The sequence below is a fragment of the Taudactylus pleione genome, unplaced genomic scaffold, assembly GCF_031769625.1.
Source record: "Taudactylus pleione unplaced genomic scaffold, aTauple2 ptg000447l, whole genome shotgun sequence".
Classification (NCBI taxonomy): Eukaryota; Metazoa; Chordata; class Amphibia; order Anura; family Myobatrachidae; genus Taudactylus; species Taudactylus pleione.
The window spans coordinates 2,501,087-2,522,516 of record NW_028284849.1 but is presented as its reverse complement, the minus strand read 5'-3'; the positions used below and the strand labels follow the sequence as shown (position 1 = coordinate 2,522,516).

General features: G+C 44.3%; 1 protein-coding gene across 1 annotated transcript in view; it reads left to right on the top strand.

The window, feature by feature from the left end:
- BANP (BTG3 associated nuclear protein) overlaps nt 1-21,430 on the top strand; it is a 493,255-nt gene that overhangs the window by 305,299 nt on the left and 166,526 nt on the right. Inside the window, exon 11 of the mRNA XM_088447981.1 lies at nt 466-510. Coding sequence (XP_088304107.1) covers nt 466-510 — 45 coding nt within the window. The remainder of the gene's footprint in view (nt 1-465; nt 511-21,430) is intronic.

Here is a 21,430-nt window from a genome sequence, read left to right as displayed (position 1 = left end):
GTGTTGTCATACAAGCTGGTTTACTAAGGTTCAGCTCCCACTTGATGCTCAGCTATTGTCATGTGAGATAAACGTTTCAGTAGGGTGACCAGCGTATAAGCAGAGGACGTCTCTCTGTTTTTCCCCTTACTACTTGGCTGAAAATAATAATTTACCTTTATATATTAAAGCCCCGCAGTTATCTGCTGAGAGGATGATACATATCACAGAGTATCTTATCATTGTTCCTGTGTTCTCACAATATCAGACATTTACCCCGATGACAAAATATATCCTCACAGTTACACAGCTCTGCCAGGGCCGAGCGCTGGCACATGACGGTGGGGTTTATTGGCAACAAGTGGCAGATACCAATGGTTCTCTGTGTTATTATACTGACACAAGCGCCTCTTTGAGTAGCTGCTGCGATTCCTGTGAGAGAGGTGGGTAATTCCCTGTGTAACACTTTTGTGTGTTGTTTTCCAGGGTAATCTGCAGATTCACCAAGTCCACGTGGGTCAGGATGGGCAGGTAATGATGTGATAATGTGTCCTGCTTACATACAGAGACTGTTGTTTGTTTCCACATGGCCTGTTGTAGCCTGATCTCATCACAGCCACAAAGCACACACAAATACCTTGTATGATGCGTATAATCTAGTCTGTAAAGCTGGGTACACACCATACGATGGTGCGATGTAACGATACATCACACGCGCTATCCACACTGCCCGATGCGCCCGTACGATGGTGCAATGTCTCGTTACATGCCGCATGTAACAGCACCGCGTCGGTTGTTGCATCGTCCCATCTAACGTACAGAATAGCAGATGGGACGATGCGATGGTCCGTGACCAAAGGACCGGGCATACACACTATACGATGTGTATGATATATTGTTCCGATCCACGCTGGAACGATATATCGTTCGATACATCGTATTGCATGTACCCAGCTTAAATGAAAGATATAAAATATCAGTGACAAAATTATTTTGTGTTTTACTTTTACCATGAAAACCTTCCTGTAAGTGAGCACAGTGTCTATGGGAGCAGCAAATCGTTACACGATGCCCGGCCGCGCTGGATGACGTGGCGACATGAGTAATATTCCCTCCTGTGCCATTTGTCTGGGCTCCGAGCTTACGGTATGACTGTAATGATTTGCAGAGGCCCCTGGACCATTGTCTTCTGTTCTGTAGAGAAACAGAGGTCATATATAAAAAGGCTACTTCGACATTTTCCAGGATTGATGGGGACCTTCATTCTCACTGTTTCCTATGTGACTCCTCTGTTGTTGCCGACCTAATAATTTCTAATGCTCAGAGTTTTATAGGTGATTAGCAATAGGGGCATCTCTGTGTAGGTGCCTCCATGAAAGGCTATATTAGGCCATTGTATCCCTAATAGACATCATGTGGTTGGATGGCCTTCATCAGCGCAGCCTAGATCTTTGTAGCCCAGGTTGCTGGGGGTAGAGGCTGAAAGGACTGCCTGGTATATAGCCTATATATATATATGCCTTTACTTTGCCTGGTTTTTAACATCTTTCTTTCCGTCATGATTTGTGTTTTTTATATATATTTGTCACTGTACCAAGCTGCAGTAATAGAAACGGGTCTGAATAAACTGATGAAAATCATTTCGTATAGTAAAGTGATCATATTCCAGACTTAAGTCTACAGTTGCGTAAAACAACAGACAGCAGAGAGGGGTGTACTCGGGCTTGTTAGGGGAGTGTAATCTGAGTAGAGCATCCTGCCAAAGGAACGATTTAGGGGGATATCTGAGAAGAGCAGAGGTAGAACTGCTGTTTATGTCTAATAATGCTACCCAAAGGTACAAACTCATTAGCTTGTTAAATATACTCATTTTTCACCCCTACTTTTTCCTTTGGGGCGAGTTTGTAGTGCGGATTCTCTCCGTCTTTTGTGTGGTTATTCTCAATCATCGATTGTATCTGACAATTAGGGTTTCTGAGATTAGTGAAGTTAGAGCAGCTGGTGGCAGAAGCACATTTGCCTTTAATTATTGCCCGCCTCCTAGAGTTGGCTCAGGGTTTAGGGCTAAATGTAATTGGCGTGCCACTGGGAGGGGGCAGGCTGTTACTCTGCGCCCCGTCTCGGGGCTTTCGCGGCTGTACAATGGAAAACGCTTTGGCAGAAGACGCCATTAAAGTACACATGGGCTCTGTCAGCTGCCCGTGTGATCGCTTACACCCCAAGAAACTGTAAAAGTGATTTGGCTTCTCCTAACTCAATCAAATAAAAGTGTTCTCAGTCATTCAGTCCACTGAGCACTTAAACATATTTCTTTTGTTTCCAGTTAGAGAGACGTTTCCCAGCCAGAGATTGCACAGTGAACACTTCACTGCTGACGTCCATTAAAAAATGTTTCAAAATTTGTTTCAGTGGGAACGTAAAGCGTCTTTCTGCGGTCCTTTTGATTTATGGGTTTGTACAATCCGTCCCTCAAGCTTAGCCCATGTCCAGACAGACGTTTCTCTACTAATACATAAACCACCCCTGTATCTCTCCATTCAGCAGTTGGGATGTGGAGAACGTCCTACAAAAGCATAGGTACAGACGTAACTAGTTATTCAACTAAAAGCAAAATACGTATTTTGTTTTCTGGTTTCCGTCTGTGCTTTTCACTCATGTATATATTGTGCAAATGTTCTTTTTTTTAGACTGCTCTTATCACAAAACAAAAATATTTCAATGCAGTTACAATGACTGTCCGGGTCTGAGCCACAGTATCAGAGAGCAACTAAAAGGAAGATACGAAGGCCATAGTGAAGAGCACAGAAGGAAGCCATAAAGATAAAGTAACAAGTTTAGAAGAACTTGCAGGGAAGGAATGTATATACTTGTAGATAGTTTTTTTTGCAGGTGAATCCCCTGTTTATATAATAGCTCTATACTGTGAGCCCGCGCCCCTGAGTTTTTGTGCTGAATGCAGCTATTCCTTGTGGCATCTGTAGATTAGAGACTCGGGGAGCCTGTTCCTGTCACATCGTAAATCCGAGCTGTCCAGGACCCTGACCAGACTCAGATAGTTGTGTTTCTTGAAGCCTATAACTTGTTTGACAATATCCTCGGAGTGGCCTGAAGAAACCGCATATTTCGGAGAGAATGGGCCCAGTCATTAGCTGGAAAACATGTATTTTATTTTCTGCCTGTCTGTGATATGACAATGTGAAATCCAGACCCCGGGAACATCATGTTTTGGGAGTTTACGTCTTTCTGTCACTAGAATCAGTTTCAGACAATAAAACACAGAGGGGTTGATATACTAAGTGGCAGTGTGGTCTGATGTTCATCGTCCCGTTAGCGCCATGCTTACTTGTGGCTGGATGCAGACTCCGCGTGGCTCCAGAAGGATGCGTTCTGGCGTCTTGCAGTAAAGAGGTTTTATTTTGGTTTTAGATTGTGTGTTACACTAAACCGCATTGTGTACAGGATGGAAGACAACTTGCACAAACAAAATAGTCTTGTTCTTGGTGATCCCTATCACTAAGCTAACACAGACCAGGTAGGCCCACCCACAGCACCTTTTTAAAGGCTAAACTCCACCCCAGCTCTATCCTGATTGGCTGAGGTTTAGTCCATGTTTACCTTTTCCTAAGGCCACAGCTTTCCTGTTCCCTATATACAGTTGATCAGCTTAGCTGCTCTGTTTATCTTGTCTGACTGCAGCTGCACACTGCTAACAGCAGGCACGTGGTAATTCATTCACTTTGCCACAGTGTAGTGCACAGAATTAAATGAATACTTTCAATGCAAATGAAAGTTGTTGTTTATTTGAATATATATATCTATTACATGAACAAAGATATTACATGCATATATATTAAATATAAATACTGTTAAGGCATCTCTTATCCAGAAAGTGGTATATGGAAAGTCCTCATGTCCATGTTAAAATAAATTGGTGCGGAGGCTTAATTGCTGCTGCTTGGTGATAATTTCATTCACACAGAGTCATTGTTACTTGTGCAGTCACTCTGAGGAGCACTGCTACATAACATTATCAGAGGAGGAATGCTGGGGGCAATGTGGGAAACGTTATTGTAATTTAGCTTATTTCAGTCATAGCGCCTCAAATCTGGAGAATCAGGAATTGTGTAATAACATGATCAGAAGCATCGGGAGTTAGAACCGACACTAAGTCAATTAACTCCTTTGAGTTGCCAGCATTTGGTGCAAAATATATTCTTCTGTGTTTAGACCTAAAGATAAAGGGGTCTATTTACTAAGCAGTGTTAGGAGACAGAGTGAAAAGTGATAAGAAACTGATAAGGTACCAGCCAATCAGCTCCCACCTGTCATTTCAAACACAATGGCAGTTGGGAGCTGATTGGCTGGTACCTTATCACTTTCTTATCACTTTTCACTCTGTTTCCTAACACTGCTTAGTAAATAGACCCCCAGATCTCTTGGGACACAGGTCATGTGATCTGATACCATGACCACATTATCTGTGAGGCCAATCAGCTGTAGATCGAGGGTTGGCGGATGTGGGTACACCGGTGGTGGGTGTACACAGCGATTTGTAGCAAGTTAGGATTTCATTAGCCTTTCTGGCTGCCCAAATAGCCGCCTATATTGCTGGGCACGGGACACACATAACCATGAATAAAATTAATTTTATTTATTTGTTAATGAACGTTACTTTTATATATCGATAACCCACCTTTATACGCTACCCAACAACATGGTCCATCAATGCCATGGACTATTACGTACATGGCACTGCTGAAGTAGTGATCCATATGTACTATTCTACTATATTACTGCCTCCAAACAAGTTTAATCAGCTGCTATTAGTATTGCTTCTCCATGAAGTCCAATATTGAGAAGGCTTTTTATACTATTAATATTACACATGACTGTAATGTTTAATCATATGCTGCTATTTTTTACTTTTAATATATGTGGTTATTAAATACCAGGGTGGTTTTGCTTTTAAATTAATTGCCGCTTTAAATCTAATGACCATCTCTCCAGAATCGCCCTGGCCACCACACATCGTGGGCTATTACATTTGGCCCCCAGCGTCCGAGATCAGGGCTCAGATATCGGATGATGACTCTGCGCTCCTATGTAGCACAGATAACATAAATGTTATTGTCCCTTTAACAGAGCCTGTGTCCGATTTAAAAATAGCAAACCTGTGTTGTGAGTCGTGAGCAGCCTTTATATGCGCGGGGCTTTGATCTCAGACAAAAACCACAGAACCCGCGGTTGCTTTAAGTTTGGCAGTATGATTGGATTCAGCGCTCAATTGCTTTTCCAGCAAACAAAAATGAAAACAGTTTGTAGAAAGAAAACATATTCTCCTCGAGCATTGTATTAGTGAGTCTATTGTGCCGCAATTAGGGACACGCTGGAATTCGGGTGTCTCCCGTTCCCAGGATCGTCATTATGTACAGGGGTGTTCTCAGTATAGCCGTAGAGATGAATGAATGCTCTGCAACATAAGGAGGGAATTACTGTACGTTTCAGGATGATTCTCCCCTCACAGGGATCATCCCATTCATATTACATTTATTTTATATGTTTGGTTTTTGTATTGCCTGAAATAGGCACAAACTGTAATAAAAGAATGAACATGACTACAAGGAAGACACTACTAAGTGATACTGTACAAAATAAGGAACCTGTAGCTGATACATTGTTACATTGTTGTGCCACTTCCCTTATCCAGGAAACTTATGGGGGTTACCACGGCCCGGCATTCTCTTGTCTTATGTGTGCATTTAAAAAAAAAATGGTGGTCCTGCCTACTTGGGGGGTAACCCCCTAATGTATCACTGCCAAGTGCCTTCTTCCCAGCCCCTGCTATGGCTAATGAACCATTATTTGAGTCATATTAACTCTCCCAGAGCAGGATTGCCCTATAGGTGTGTCCCTGCATGTCACAGCTGATTAGTCTGGATCTGTGCTGTCCAGTCAGGTACTACCTGCAATGTTGCACATTAATGCTACAGTGCATGACCTGGGCGAGCGCATGACCCTGGGCGAGCGCATGACCCTGGGCGAGCGCATGACCTGGGCGAGTGCATGACCCTGGGCGAGTGCATGACCCTGGGCGAGCGCATGAAAAGTGGGGAATTCATCCTTAAAAAATTGTTGCTATTTACAGTTTTCAAAAATAACAGCCAATAAGTGTATTTCACCAAATAAATATGTCTGGAGTATTTGGGGTACATTTATATGTCTCTATATGTGTAAGTTTGGGGGAAAACATTTGGAACTCCTAATTGCAAGTTCTAAAACCCATTTCCCATCCATACAACACCGAACATACATGTCCCACATCATTACACCTCTACATACATGTCCCACATCATTACACCTCTACATACCTGTCCCACATCATTACACCTCTTAATACATATCCCACATCATTACACCTCTACATACATGTCCCACATCATTACACCTCTACATACATGTCCCACATCATTACACCTCTACATACATGTCCCACATCATTACACCTCTACATACATGTCCCACATCATTACACCTCTACATACATGTCCCACATCATTACACCTCTACATACATGTCCCACATCATTACACCTCTACATACATGTCCCACATCATTACACCTCCACATACCTGTCCCACATCATTTACACCTCCACATACCTGTCCCACATCATTTACACCTCCACATACCTGTCCCACATCATTACACCTCTACATACCTGTCCCACATCATTACACCTCTACATACCTATCCCACATCATTTACACCTCTACATACCTGTCCCACATCATTTACACCTCTACATACCTGTCCCACATCATTACATCTCTACATACCTGTCCCACATCATTTACACCTCTACATACCTGTCACACATCATTACACCTCTACATACCTGTCACACATCAGTTACACCTCCACATACCTGTCCCACATCATTTACACCTTCACATACCTGTCCCACATCATTACACCTCTACATACCTGTCCCACATCATTTACACCTCCACATACCTGTCCCAGATCATTTACACCTCCACATACCTGTCCCACATCATTTACATCTCCACATACCTGTCCCACATCATTTACACCTCCACATACCTGTCCCACATCATTACACCTCCACATACCTGTCCCACATCATTACACCTATACATACATGTCCCACATCATTACACCTATACATACATGTCCCACATCATTACACCTCTACATACCTGTCCCACATCATTTATACCCCCACATACCTGTCCCACATCATTACACCTCCACATACCTGTCCCACATCATTACACCTCCACATACCTGTCCCACATCATTTACATCTCTACATACATATCCCACATCATTTACACCTCTACATACCTGTCCCACATCATTACACCTATACATACCTGTCCCACATCATTACACTTCTACATACCTGTCCCACATCATTACACTTCTACATACCTGTCCCACATCATTTATACCCCCACATCATTACACCTATACATACCTGTCCCACATAATGAAACCATTTTTTCTACTTTTTAGAGACACAGTACTTTTATTGGCCATATTCTCCTATTTAAGAACCTCCTAAATACATTATTAATATTCATTGGGAGGGGTCTCCTGGGGGACTGCCCTGTGTCCTGGGGTAGTGCCCTGTGTCCTGGGGTAGTGCCCTGTGTCCTGGGGTAGTGCCCTCTGTCCTGGGGTAGTGCCCTCTGTCCTGGGGTACTGCCTGGTGTCCTGCCCTGTGTTCTGGGGGACTGCCCTGTGTTCTGGGGACTGCCCTGTGTCCTGGGGGACTGCCCTGTGTTCTGGAGGACTGCCTGGTGTCCTGGAGGACTGCCTGGTGTCCTGGAGGACTGCTCAGTGTCCTGGAGGACTGCTCAGTGTCCTGGGGTACTGCTCTGTGTCCTGGGGTACTGCCCGGTGTCCTGCTTGGTGTCCTGGGTACTGCCCTGTGTCCTGGGGTACTGGCCTGGGTCCTGGAGTACTGCCCTGGGTCCTGGAGTACTGCCCTGGGTCCTGGAGTACTGCCCTGGGTCCTGGAGTACTGCCCTGGGTCCTGGAGTACTGCCCTGGGTCCTGGAGTACTGCCCTGTGTCCTGGAGGACTGCTCGGTGTCCTGGAGGACTGCTCAGTGTCCTGGGGTGCTGCTCTGTGTCCTGGGGTACTGCCCGGTGTCCTGGGGTACTGCCCGGTGTCCTGGGGTACTGCCCGGTGTCCTGGGGTACTGCCCGGTGTCCTGGGGTACTGCCCTGTGTTCTGGGGTACTGCCCTGTGTTCTGGGGTTCTGCCCTTTGTCCTGGAGGACTGCCCGGTGTCCTGGGGTACTGCTCGGTGTCCTGGGGTACTGCTCAGTGTCCTGGGGTACTGCTCAGTGTCCTGGGGTACTGCTCAGTGTCCTGGGGTACTGCTCAGTGTCCTGGGGTACTGCCCGGTATTCTGCCCTGTGTCCTGGGGTTCTGCCCTGTGTCCTGGGGTTCTGCCCTGTGTCCTGGGGTTCTGCCCTGTGTCCTGGAGTACTGCTCAGTGTCCTGGGGTACTGCTCAGTGTCCTGGGGTACTGCTCTGTGTCCTGGGGTACTGCTCTGTGTCCTGGGGTACTGCTCTGTGTCCTGGGGTACTGCCCGGTGTCCTGGGGTACTGCCCGGTGTCCTGGGGTACTGCTCTGTGTCCTGGGGTACTGCTCTGTGTCCTGGGGTACTGCCCGGTGTCCTGGGGTACTGCTCAGTATCCTGGGGTACTGCTCAGTGTCCTGGGGTACTGCCCGGTATTCTGCCCTGTGTCCTGGGGTTCTGCCCTGTGTCCTGGGGTTCTGCCCTGTGTCCTGGGGTTCTGCCCTGTGTCCTGGAGTACTGCTCAGTGTCCTGGGGTACTGCTCTGTGTCCTGGGGTACTGCTCAGTGTCCTGGGGTACTGCCCGGTGTCCTGGGGTACTGCCCGGTGTCCTGGGGTACTGCCCGGTGTCCTGGGGTACTGCTCTGTGTCCTGGGGTACTGCCCGGTGTCCTGGGGTACTGCTCTGTGTCCTGGGGTACTGCCCGGTGTCCTGGGGTACTGCTCTGTGTCCTGGAGGACTGCTCTGTTTCCTGACATTTTTGCCATTAATGAAGGATTTTTTCACCTACCCTGTAGGTGCGAATTAAAAGTCCAGAGTGCTCACACTGACACTTGCGTTTACTTGATGCGGATGTGTATAAACAACAACAGTTTTCAACCCACATTAAGCAATTTGCAGCCATCTGAATTTGCCCCTTAATGACAGCTGTGAGAGATTGTTTTGCAATGCTCCATCTGATTAGTGGAGAATGACACTGTACAGGCCCCACAACTGGTCGCTCATTGAATATAGAATTAGTTATGGCTATGCCCAGTTTTGCCTTTCCTGACCAGGAGAGGGCAGTAGAAGGTAGATGTATGGTCAGGGAGATTGTATCACTGTCCTGTGCTGTCACCGTTTATTGACATGTGACTCCTGGCTCATCGCAGTCATTTTTGCTGATTATCGGCTTATTTAGCAGCAAAATACATTGGAAAGTAAACACTACATTCCTGTCACAGATATAATACGGCAGCTGTGCGGAAAACTATGCCCGCTGATAAAGCGTTTATGTACAGTCTCCTGCATATTATATTGCTGTCTATATGCGAGTACATGATATTAGTACTGGGTTCTGTGTATTCAGAAAACAAATATTCTATAAATAAGGAGCTTTTAGGACAAAACGTGTAGAGATTGGTCTTTATTTATTCTAAACCATTAGCATAGCGCCACCCCATGGCGTTATTTGCTCAGTGCAATGAGGTCATATTTGGAAAGAAACGCATCACTGTCATTAATATTACTATTATTCAAACCATTAATATTTACTGCTTCCTGATTGGTCCTTGTGATCTATCTATACATCTAATTTCATAGGTGGGCAGAGTGGTTGTAAGATAAGATGGGTTTAGATGATGGGTTGAGGGCACTCTGAAAATGAGCTCAGGTGATAAGATGGGTGTTGCGATGGTAGAGTATGTGATAGTATGATGGGATAGTAGATGGTGTGAGATGATATGATGGGCATAGCTGATGGTATAATAGATGGTGTGAGATGATATGATGGGCATAGCTGATGGGATAGTAGATGGTGTGAGGTGATATGATGGTCGTAGCTGATGATATAATAGAGGGTGTGAGATGATATGATGGGCATAGCTGATGGGATAGTAGATGGTGTGAGATGATATGATGGGCGTAGCTGATGATATAATAGAGGCTGTGAGATAATATGATGGGATAGTAGATGGTGTGAGATGATATGATGGGCGTAGCTGATGATATAATAGAGGCTGTGAGATAATATGATGGGCATAGCTGATGGGATAGTAGATGGTGTGAGATAATATGATGGGCATAGCTGATGATATAGATGGTGTGAGATGATATGATGGGCATAGCTGATGGTATAATAGATGGTGTGAGATGATATGATGGGCATAGCTGATGGGATAGTAGATGGTGTGAGGTGATATGATGGGCGTAGCTGATGATATAATAGAGGGTGTGAGATGATATGATGGGCATAGCTGATGGGATAGTAGATGGTGTGAGATGATATGATGGGCGTAGCTGATGATATAATAGAGGCTGTGAGATAATATGATGGGATAGTAGATGGTGTGAGATGATATGATGGGCGTAGCTGATGATATAATAGAGGCTGTGAGATAATATGATGGGCATAGCTGATGGGATAGTAGATGGTGTGAGATAATATGATGGGCATAGCTGATGATATAGATGGTGTGAGATGATATGATGGGCATAGCTGATGGTATAATAGATGGTGTGAGATGATATGGGCATAGCTGATGATATAATAGATGGTGTGAGATATGATGGGATAGTAGATGGTGTGAGATGATATGATGGGCATAGCTGATGATATAATAGAGGGTGTGAGATAATATGATGGGCATAGCTGATGATATAATAGAGGGTGTGAGATAATATGATGGACATAGCTGATGATATAATAGAGGGTGTGAGATAATATGATGGGCATAGCTGATGGGATAGTAGACGGTGTGAGATGATATGATGGGCATAGCTGATGGTATAATAGAGGGTGTGAGATAATATGATGGGCATAGCTGATGATATAATAGAGGGTGTGAGATAATATGATGGGCATAGCTGATGGGATAGTAGACGGTGTGAGATGATATGATGGGCATAGCTGATGATATAATAGAGGGTGTGAGATAATATGATGGGCATAGCTGATGATATAATAGATGGTGTGAGATGATATGATGGGCATAGCTGATGGTATAGTAGATGGTGTGAGATGATATGATGGGCATAGCTGATGGGATAGTAGATGGTGTGAGGTGATATGATGGGCGTAGCTGATGATATAATAGAGGGTGTGAGATGATATGATGGGCATAGCTGATGGGATAGTAGATGGAGTGAGATGATATGATGGGCGTAGCTGATGGTATAATAGAGGGTGTGAGATAATATGATGGGCATAGCTGATGATATAATAGAGGGTGTGAGATAATATGATGGGCATAGCTGATGGTATAATAGAGGGTGTGAGATAATATGATGGGCATAGCTGATGGTATAATAGAGGGTGTGAGATAATATGATGGGCATAGCTGATGGGATAGTAGACGGTGTGAGATGATATGATGGGCATAGCTGATGATATAATAGAGGGTGTGAGATAATATGATGGGCATAGCTGATGATATAATAGATGGTGTGAGATGATATGATGGGCATAGCTGATGGTATAGTAGATGGTGTGAGATGATATGATGGGCATAGCTGATGGGATAGTAGATGGTGTGAGGTGATATGATGGGCGTAGCTGATGATATAATAGAGGGTGTGAGATGATATGATGGGCATAGCTGATGGGATAGTAGATGGAGTGAGATGATATGATGGGCGTAGCTGATGATATAATAGAGGCTGTGAGATAATATGATGGGCATAGCTGATGGGATAGTAGATGATGTGAGATAATATGATGGGCATAGCTGATGATATAGATGGTGTGAGATGATATGATGGGCAAAGCTGATGGTATAATAGATGGTGTGAGATGATATGGGCATAGCTGATGATATAATAGATGGTGTGAGATATGATGGGATAGTAGATGGTGTGAGATGATATGATGGGCATAACTGATGATATAATAGAGGGTGTGAGATAATATGATGGGCATAGCTGATGATATAATAGAGGGTGTGAGATAATATGATGGACATAGCTGATGATATAATAGAGGGTGTGAGATAATATGATGGACATAGCTGATGATATAATAGAGGGTGTGAGATAATATGATGGGCATAGCTGATGGGATAGTAGACGGTGTGAGATGATATGATGGGCATAGCTGATGGTATAATAGAGGGTGTGAGATAATATGATGGGCATAGCTGATGGTATAATAGAGGGTGTGAGATAATATGATGGGCATAGCTGATGATATAATAGAGGGTGTGAGATAATATGATGGGCATAGCTGATGGGATAGTAGACGGTGTGAGATGATATGATGGGCATAGCTGATGGTATAATAGAGGGTGTGAGATAATATGATGGGCATAGCTGATGATATAATAGAGGGTGTGAGATAATATGATGGGCATAGCTGATGGGATAGTAGACGGTGTGAGATGATATGATGGCATAGCTGATGATATAATAGAGGGTGTGAGATAATATGATGGGCATAGCTGATGATATAATAGATGGTGTGAGATGATATGATGGGCATAGCTGATGGTATAATAGATGGTGTGAGATGATATGATGGGCATAGCTGATGGGATAGTAGATGGTGTGAGATGATATGATGGGCATAGCTGATGGGATAGTAGATGGTGTGAGATGATATGATGGGCATAGCTGATGATATAATAGAGAGTGTGAGATAATATGATGGGCATAGCTGATGGGATAGTAGACGGTGTGAGATGATATGATGGGCATAGCTGATGGTATAATAGAGGGTGTGAGATAATATGATGGGCATAGCTGATGGGATAGTAGACGGTGTGAGATGATATGATGGGCATAGCTGATGGTATAATAGAGGGTGTGAGATAATATGATGGGCATAGCTGATGATATAATAGAGGGTGTGAGATAATATGATGGGCATAGCTCATGGGATAGTAGATGATGTGAGATGATATGATGGGATAGTAGATGGTGTAAGATGATATGATGAGTAGAAGATGTGAGATGATATGATTGGTATAGCTGATGGGATAGTAGATGGTGTAAGATGATGGGCATAGCTGATGACATAATAGATGGTGTGAGATAATATGATGGGCATAGCTGATGGGACAGTAGATGTTGTGAGAGTATGATGAGCATAGTTTATGATACAATAGATGGTGTAAGGTAATATGATGGGATAGTAGATGGTGTGAGATAGTATTACGGGCATGGCTTATGGGATAGTAGATGGTGTGAGATAGTATAATGGGCATAGCTGATGGCATAGTAGATGGTGTGAAAAGATATGATGGGCATAGCTGATGATATAATAGATGGTACGAGATAATATGATGGGGATAGTAGATGGTGTGAGATGATATGATGGGCATAGCTGATGGTATAATAGAGGGTGTGAGATGATATGATGGGCATAGCTGATGGTATAATATAGGGTGTGAGATGATATGATGGGCATAGCTGATGGTATAATAGAGGGTGTGAGATGATATGATGGGCATAGCTGATGGTATAATAGAGGGTGTGAGATGATATGATGGGCATAGCTGATGGTATGATAGAGGGTGTGAGAAAATATGAAGGGGATAGTAGATGGTGTGAGATTATATAATGGGCATAGCTGATGGGATAGTAGATGGTGTTAGATGATATGATGGGCATAGCTGATGGTATAATAGACTGTGTGAGAGGATATGATGGGCATGGCTGATGGTATAATAGAGGCTGTGAGATGATATGATGGTCATAGCAGATGATGTAAGATGATATGATGGGCATAGCTGATGATGTAAGATGATATGATGGGCATAGCTGATGATATAATGGTGTAAGATAATATGATGGGGATAGTAGATGTGTGAGATGATATGGGCATAGCTGATGGTATAATAGACGGTGTGAGATGATATGATGGGCATAGCTGAAGGTATAGTAGATGTTGTTAGATGATATGATGGGCATAGCTTATGGTGTGAGATAGATTGATAGGCATAGCTGATGGTATGATAGAGGGTGTGAGATAATATGAAGGGGATAGTAGATGGTGTGAGATTAAATAATGGGCATAGCTGATGGGATAGTAAATGGTGTTAGATGATATGATGGGCATAGCTGATGGTATAATAGACTGTGTGAGAGGATAAGATGGGCACGGCTGATGGTATAATAGAGGCTGTGAGATTATATGATGGGTATAGGTGATGGCATAGTAGCTGGTGTAAGATGATATGATGGGCATAAATGATGGGATAGTAGATGGTGTGAGACGATATGATGGGCATAGCTGATGATATAATGGTGTAAGATAATATGATGGGGATAGTAGATGTGTGAGATGATATGATGGGCATAGCTGATGGTATAGTAGATGTTGTTAGATGATATGATGGGCATAGCTTATGGTGTGAGATAGATTGATAGGCATAGCTGATGGGATAATTGAGCTGGGAAACTGGGCAAGATGATAACAGTCATATATTAGATAATAGAGAGAGAAAAGGTCTGAGATGATTCGATGGTCATAACAGCCTGGACAACGCATGAGATAATAATGGTGAGCCTGGAATGTGGGAGAATCAAGCTAGAATCAGTGAGGAAACTGCAAGTGGGATGAGAAAGGATGGGTTTAATAAAGTATGGGATGAGGGCACTAGGAGAAATCTGATGGTCATCCTATAAAATTAGGGAAATGGCTGGAGATAGGAATCACCACTGTGATCCTCATACACATAGGGTGCTGCCATCTCTATACATTAATTATTGGAGAAAAACATTTGTTCTCATCGTTATTTTCAATTAGTCTGTTGACCAGTGGACTTCAGTGATCATGTTTGTGAGCATTGCATTGATACATGACTAGCCACGGAAAGATAACATACTTATGTCCCACATGTTCCCCTTTAATTGCTGAAACCCTGAACTTCCAGGCCAGCTGGGAATAGCTCTGGAAGGGCAGTTCCTCGGATTCAGCACATCTGCTTTGAATAATGGACACAGGGAAACAAACAAGATTGTTACAGAGAGAAAAAGAGAGAAAATTAAAAAGTAAACATAGTACAGCTGGAAATCCAACGCTAGGACCTTTGTTTTGAGAAAGGGAAACAGATCATTTAGGATCATTTATAACTTGATTGTATTTCTACAAGGCTTGAGGAGATGTTCCAGAGGTAATCGCTGAGGAAGCAATAAATTCCACAATCCATCTAGTGACCCACAGACCTTTGTCTCCGTGGTCAGGGGTAGCTGGACACCTCTGTGATTACCAGATACTCTCATTGCTTTATAATGGGCCAATCACAGAACTTTATTTAGGGGATTTCTAACAAACACTGTATGTGTGTGTCACTAAGTGACGGTGATAAGACTGCAAAGCTTAATGTAAGAAATATTAATTATAGTCACAAATATATAAAGAAATAAACGTTCGGGACAAGGGTGGAAGATGTTGTCATTCAGTTCTCTGTGGCGTGGTAGGCAACTCTGTGTAAGAAGACACAGTATGAACTGTATATAGATATATCATTTGTCAGTTACATAAGAGTTTTATCTGTAAAACATTGTCTGTAAGCTGTGCAGGGACAAATGCACTGAACTGTACACCGAGGTGTAATGCAGAAGTCCTCCCTGTAGTGTCATTCTCTGGATAATTCCCCTCCTATCTAGTCCTGTAGTGCACCACGGGCTTTAGACGAGCGCCCCAGTCATTAGGAAGATATTTCAGTGCTTCTCCAATGCCCCGTCTGCACTGACTGTCGGCCCAGTTTAAATTCCAGTGCGTCTTCCAGAACATGGATTTTGCTGACAAACTCGTCTGTGTGTAGTTTGTGTTTATCTTGCTGAAAAACGTACAGGCTGTTTGTGTCCTATGTAAATACATAGAATGTAAGCTCTGCAGAACAGGGTGTCATCTCAGCACAGTTTGTAACTGTATGTAACTGACGAGCACCCTGTACGATTGTGGCACTATGTAACTCATCGTAATTAGTTACATTCTACAGCAGCAAAGAAATGCATATATATATATATATATATATATATATATATTACTAGGAAGAGTGAGAAATAGGCGCTTCCTAGCGTATTGACTCAATAATAAATAGGTAATAAAAGTATTATGCGTGTATTGGAAAATCACCATCTAAGGGGACTTTCCTGTTAGAAAGAGACTTTTGGGTTGCAGTGCTATATCGGTACCATTGTCTTAAAATATATATATATTATATCATATGCTGCATCATTACTAGCACTGAGCCCTTGGTGTTGGTAACGTACGGGATTAGCAGGGAGATAAGATGGTAAGCGGGTTGGAGCCTCATTTCTATGAGACGGTAACTTGTAATGTCAGTGTCTGAAGTTATGGTTGTATGAGCTTACAGCTGATAGGCGCTGTGTGAATGCGGTTGTGTGAGCTTACAGCTGATAGGCGCTTTGTGAATGTGGTTGTGTGAGCTGACAGCTGTTAGGTGCTGTGTGAATGTGGTTGTGTGAGCTTACAGCTGATAGGCGCTGTGTGAGATAGACGCTGTGTGAATGTGGTTGTGTGATCTTAAAGCTGATAGGCGCTGTGTGAATGTGGTTGTGTGAGCTTACAGCTGATAGGCGCTGTGTGAATGTGGTTGTGTGAACTTACAGCTGATAGGCGCTGTGTGAATGTGGTTGTGTGAGCTTACAGCTGATAGGCGCTGTGTGAATGTGGTTGTGTGAGCTTACAGCTGACAGGCGCTGTGTGAATGTGGTTGTGTGAGCTTACAGCTGATAGGCGCTGTGTGAATGTGGTTGTGTGACCTTACAGCTGTTAGGCGCTGTGTGAATGTGGTTGTGTGAGCTTACAGCTGTTAGGCGCTGTGTGAATGTGGTTGTGTGAGCTTACAGCTGATAGGTGCTGTGTGAATGTGGTTGTGTGAGCTTACAGCTGATAGGCGCTGTGTGAATGTGGTTGTGAGCTTACAGCTGATAGGCGCTGTGTGAATGTGGTTGTGTGAGCTACCAGCTGATAGGTGCTGTGTGAATGTGGTTGTGTGAGCTTACAGCTGTTAGGTGCTGTGTGAATGTGGTTGTGTGAGCTTACAGCTGACAGGCGCTGTGTGAATGTGGTTGTGTGAGCTTACAGCTGATAGGCGCTGTGTGAATGTGGTTGTGTGAGCTTACAGCTGATAGGCGCTGTGTGAGATAGACGCTGTGTGAATGTGGTTGTGTGATCTTAAAGCTGATAGGCGCTGTGTGAATGTGGTTGTGTGAGCTTACAGCTGATAGGCGCTGTGTGAATGTGGTTGTGTGAACTTACAGCTGATAGGCGCTGTGTGAATGTGGTTGTGTGAGCTTACAGCTGATAGGCGCTGTGTGAATGTGGTTGTGTGAGCTTACAGCTGTTAGGTGCTGTGTGAATGTGGTTGTGTGAGCTTACAGCTAATAGGCGCTGTGTGAGATAGACGCTGTGTGAATGTGGTTGTGTGATCTTAAAGCTGATAAGCGCTGTGTGAATGTGGTTGTGTGAGCTTACAGCTGATAGGCGCTGTGTGAATGTGGTTGTGTGAACTTACAGCTGATAGGCGCTGTGTGAATGTGGTTGTGTGAGCTTACAGCTGATAGGCGCTGTGTGAATGTGGTTGTGTGAGCTTACAGCTGACAGGCGCTGTGTGAATGTGGTTGTGTGAGCTTACAGCTGATAGGCGCTGTGTGAATGTGGTTGTGTGACCTTACAGCTGTTAGGCGCTGTGTGAATGTGGTTGTGTGAGCTTACAGCTGTTAGGCGCTGTGTGAATGTGGTTGTGTGAGCTTACAGCTGATAGGTGCTGTGTGAATGTGGTTGTGTGAGCTTACAGCTGATAGGCGCTGTGTGAATGTGGTTGTGAGCTTACAGCTGATAGGCGCTGTGTGAATGTGGTTGTGTGAGCTACCAGCTGATAGGTGCTCTGTGAATGTGGTTGTGTGAGCTTACAGCTGTTAGGTGCTGTGTGAATGTGGTTGTGTGAGCTTACAGCTGACAGGCGCTGTGTGAATGTGGTTGTGTGAGCTTACAGCTGATAGGCGCTGTGTGAATGTGGTTGTGTGAGCTTACAGCTGTTAGGCGCTGTGTGAATGTGGTTGTGTGAGCTTACAGCTGATAGGCGCTGTGTGAATGTGGTTGTGTGAGCTTACAGCTGATAGGCGCTGTGTGAATGTGGTTGTGTGAGCTTACAGCTGATAGGCGCTGTGTGAATGTGGTTGTGTGAGCTTACAGCTGATAGGCGCTGTGTGAATGTGGTTGTGTGAGCTTACAGCTGTTAGGCGCTGTGTGAATGTGGTTGTGTGAGCTTACAGCTGATAGGCGCTGTGTGAATGTGGTTGTGTGAGCTTACAGCTGATAGGCGCTGTGTGAATGTGGTTGTGTGAGCTTAAAGCTGACAGGCGCTGTGTGAATGTGGTTGTGTGAACTTACAGCTGACAGGCGCTGTGTGAATATGGTTGTGTGAGCTTACAGCTAATAGACGAATGTGGTTGTGTGAGCTTACAGCTGACAGGCGCTGTGTGAATGTGGTTGTGTGAGCTTACAGCTGACAGGCGCTGTGTGAATTTGGTTGTGTGAGCTTACAGCTAATAGACGAATGTGGCTGTGTGAGCTTACTGCTGACAGGCGCTTTGTGAATGTGGTTGTGTGAGCTTACAGCTAATAGACGAATGTGGTTGTGTGAGCTTACAGCTGACAGGCGCTGTGTGAATGTGGTTGTGTGTGCTTACCGCTGACAGGCGCTGTGTGAATGTGGTTGTTGTGAGCTTACAGCTGATAGGCGCTGTGTGAATGTGGTTGTGTGAGCTTACAGCTGACAGGCGCTGTGTGAATGTGGTTGTGTGAGCCTACAGCTGACAGGCGCTGTGTGAATATGGTTGTGTGAGCTTACAGCTAATAGACGAATGTGGTTGTGTGAGCTTACAGCTGACAGGCACTGTGTGAATGTGGTTGTGTGAGCTTACAGGCGCTGTGTGAATATGGTTGTGTGAGCTTACAGCTGACAGGCGCTGTGTGAATATGGTTGTGTGAGCTTACAGCTAATAGACGAATGTGATTGTGTGAGCTTACAGCTGACAGGCGCTGTGTGAATGTGGTTGTGTGAGCTTACAGCTGACAGGCGCTGTGTGAATGTGGTTGTGTGAGCTTACAGCTGACAGGCACTGTGTGAATGTGATTGTGTGAGCTTACAGCTGACAGGCGCTGTGTGAATGTGGTTGTGTGAGCTTACAGCTGATAGGCGCTGTGTGAATGTGGTTGTGTGAGCTTACAGCTGATAGGCGCTGTGTGAATGTGCTCTGTTAGTTGTCAGGATGAGCTTGGCCCGGACAGGAGGGCAAATCACCGCTGCTCAGTTGAATGTTAATATTCAATATAACAATGAGTACGTTTTATATGTGCCTTGCTTCCACTTTTATGTGACCCATAAAATGTCATAATTTCAGGAGCTGGTCCCGTTATTTTTATATAAATAAAGAGCAGGTATCTTTCCCAGTATCATGGGGTCTCTTATAGGGGACCCTGCAGTCACTCGCCCCGCCTCACCTAGGGGAACATTAAATGTTTGGATGGGATGCTGCTAGGCCCAGACTCTATTCTTAAGTGTTACAAATTTTGTATAGTTGATTTCTTAACATGAAGACAAAATAGAATGTAAAAATATTTGAGTGATATAGGTGGAGAACTGTAGAAAAACACAATATATAATAAAAATATCCAAAAGAACAAGGGCTCTTATCCCCAGACCTGGCAGAGCTTCACCCACGATATAGACTATACAGCTCCCATGGGAGACCTAGAGCCGCCACACCGCTTCTAAATCACAGAGACAGCACCCACAAGGGTCAGCTTCAAAAGGACCATCGGAGAGAGTCAATGAAATGCCATGATATATAGCCCCAGCCAGGGCAGATAACGTGCAACGAGAGAAGGAGCACCTACACATCCCACCGCTTACCCTTGCTGCATGACTGTCTGTGATCAGAGGGGTCTCCAGCCCCACCTAGGACAGTTCCACGCGTCCAGTTAAGCTCAAACGATTTGAAATGACCAGAAGAATACGTGGGGCCGGGTGACAGGAGGGGGATGCAAGGAAACCATTGCAGATGGAGGACCTTGTCTGCATATCACATATGGCTGACCTTTACGTTACGATGGCCTGGAATGTTCATGTTTAGGAAATTCATCTCTTTTGATCAATTAAAAGTCCTGTCAGTCGCTTAGCACAGAGCCAAGCTTTTCATGGGATCTCCCGGCACATTTATACAAACCATCATCTCTGCAAAATACAAATGGAAAGGAACTCATGTCAGCGAGTGGCGATGATTTAAGGCAGAGTTTCTGGTACTTACATTCCATAAATATGAGCAGAACTGCGAAGAAAAACAAATCTAGTTCCACACTGCGGAAAAGCATAGATAAGGTTTGTCCTGAGACCGTGTCTTGTTCCAGCCACTTCAGGAATGCTAACATGTGCTCGTAAATTAAATATACTCAGGATTAGTAGCAAACCTACTAAATTATAGAAAAATTAGCTAACTTGGTCCACAGAACAGAGGTTTGCGGATCATTCAGGACACGGGTGCACCATGAAACTGTCGCGTGTGACCTGTAGCTATCACGCAATTTCTATAATGCATGTTAGCATTGTACTAGTTGCTTTCAGCACCTATTTGTAGCACATCCGCTTTCAGAAATGCCCCCTACCAGGCAGCCCAGGCGGATTTGTGGTGTTTATTTCATGCTAGATCACTACACAATACTGACTTGCTGGGACAGCAATTGCGAGTGATTCTCCCAAGGAAAAGTATTTTACCACTATCTTAATGTAGCGTCTCCCTGATTGCGCATTCGCAAACAGTAACGCTCACTGTTTTTTTTTCAGTGGGAACTTGCAGCTAATGCCCCCTGAAGATGGTGGTCACCACCAGGGCAACCTCGGAAAAGTGAAACTTTTTGGAGCTTGGTAAATTGGGTAATTTCACCGTTCCCAGAGAAATGTATGAGGATGGTGGCATCCGGCCCGATCTTTAAATGACCCTTTCTTTGGTGAAAACTGCAGATGTCAGGGTTTACTAATAAGACTTTAGCGCTGACTCTGAACTGAGGCGCTCAAAGCCAAATTAACGTGTCCCAAAATAAGGACTGTACAGCGGATACGTCTGTGGCACTCGGACTGGATACATTTGTGTGAGTTGTGAACTGTGTGT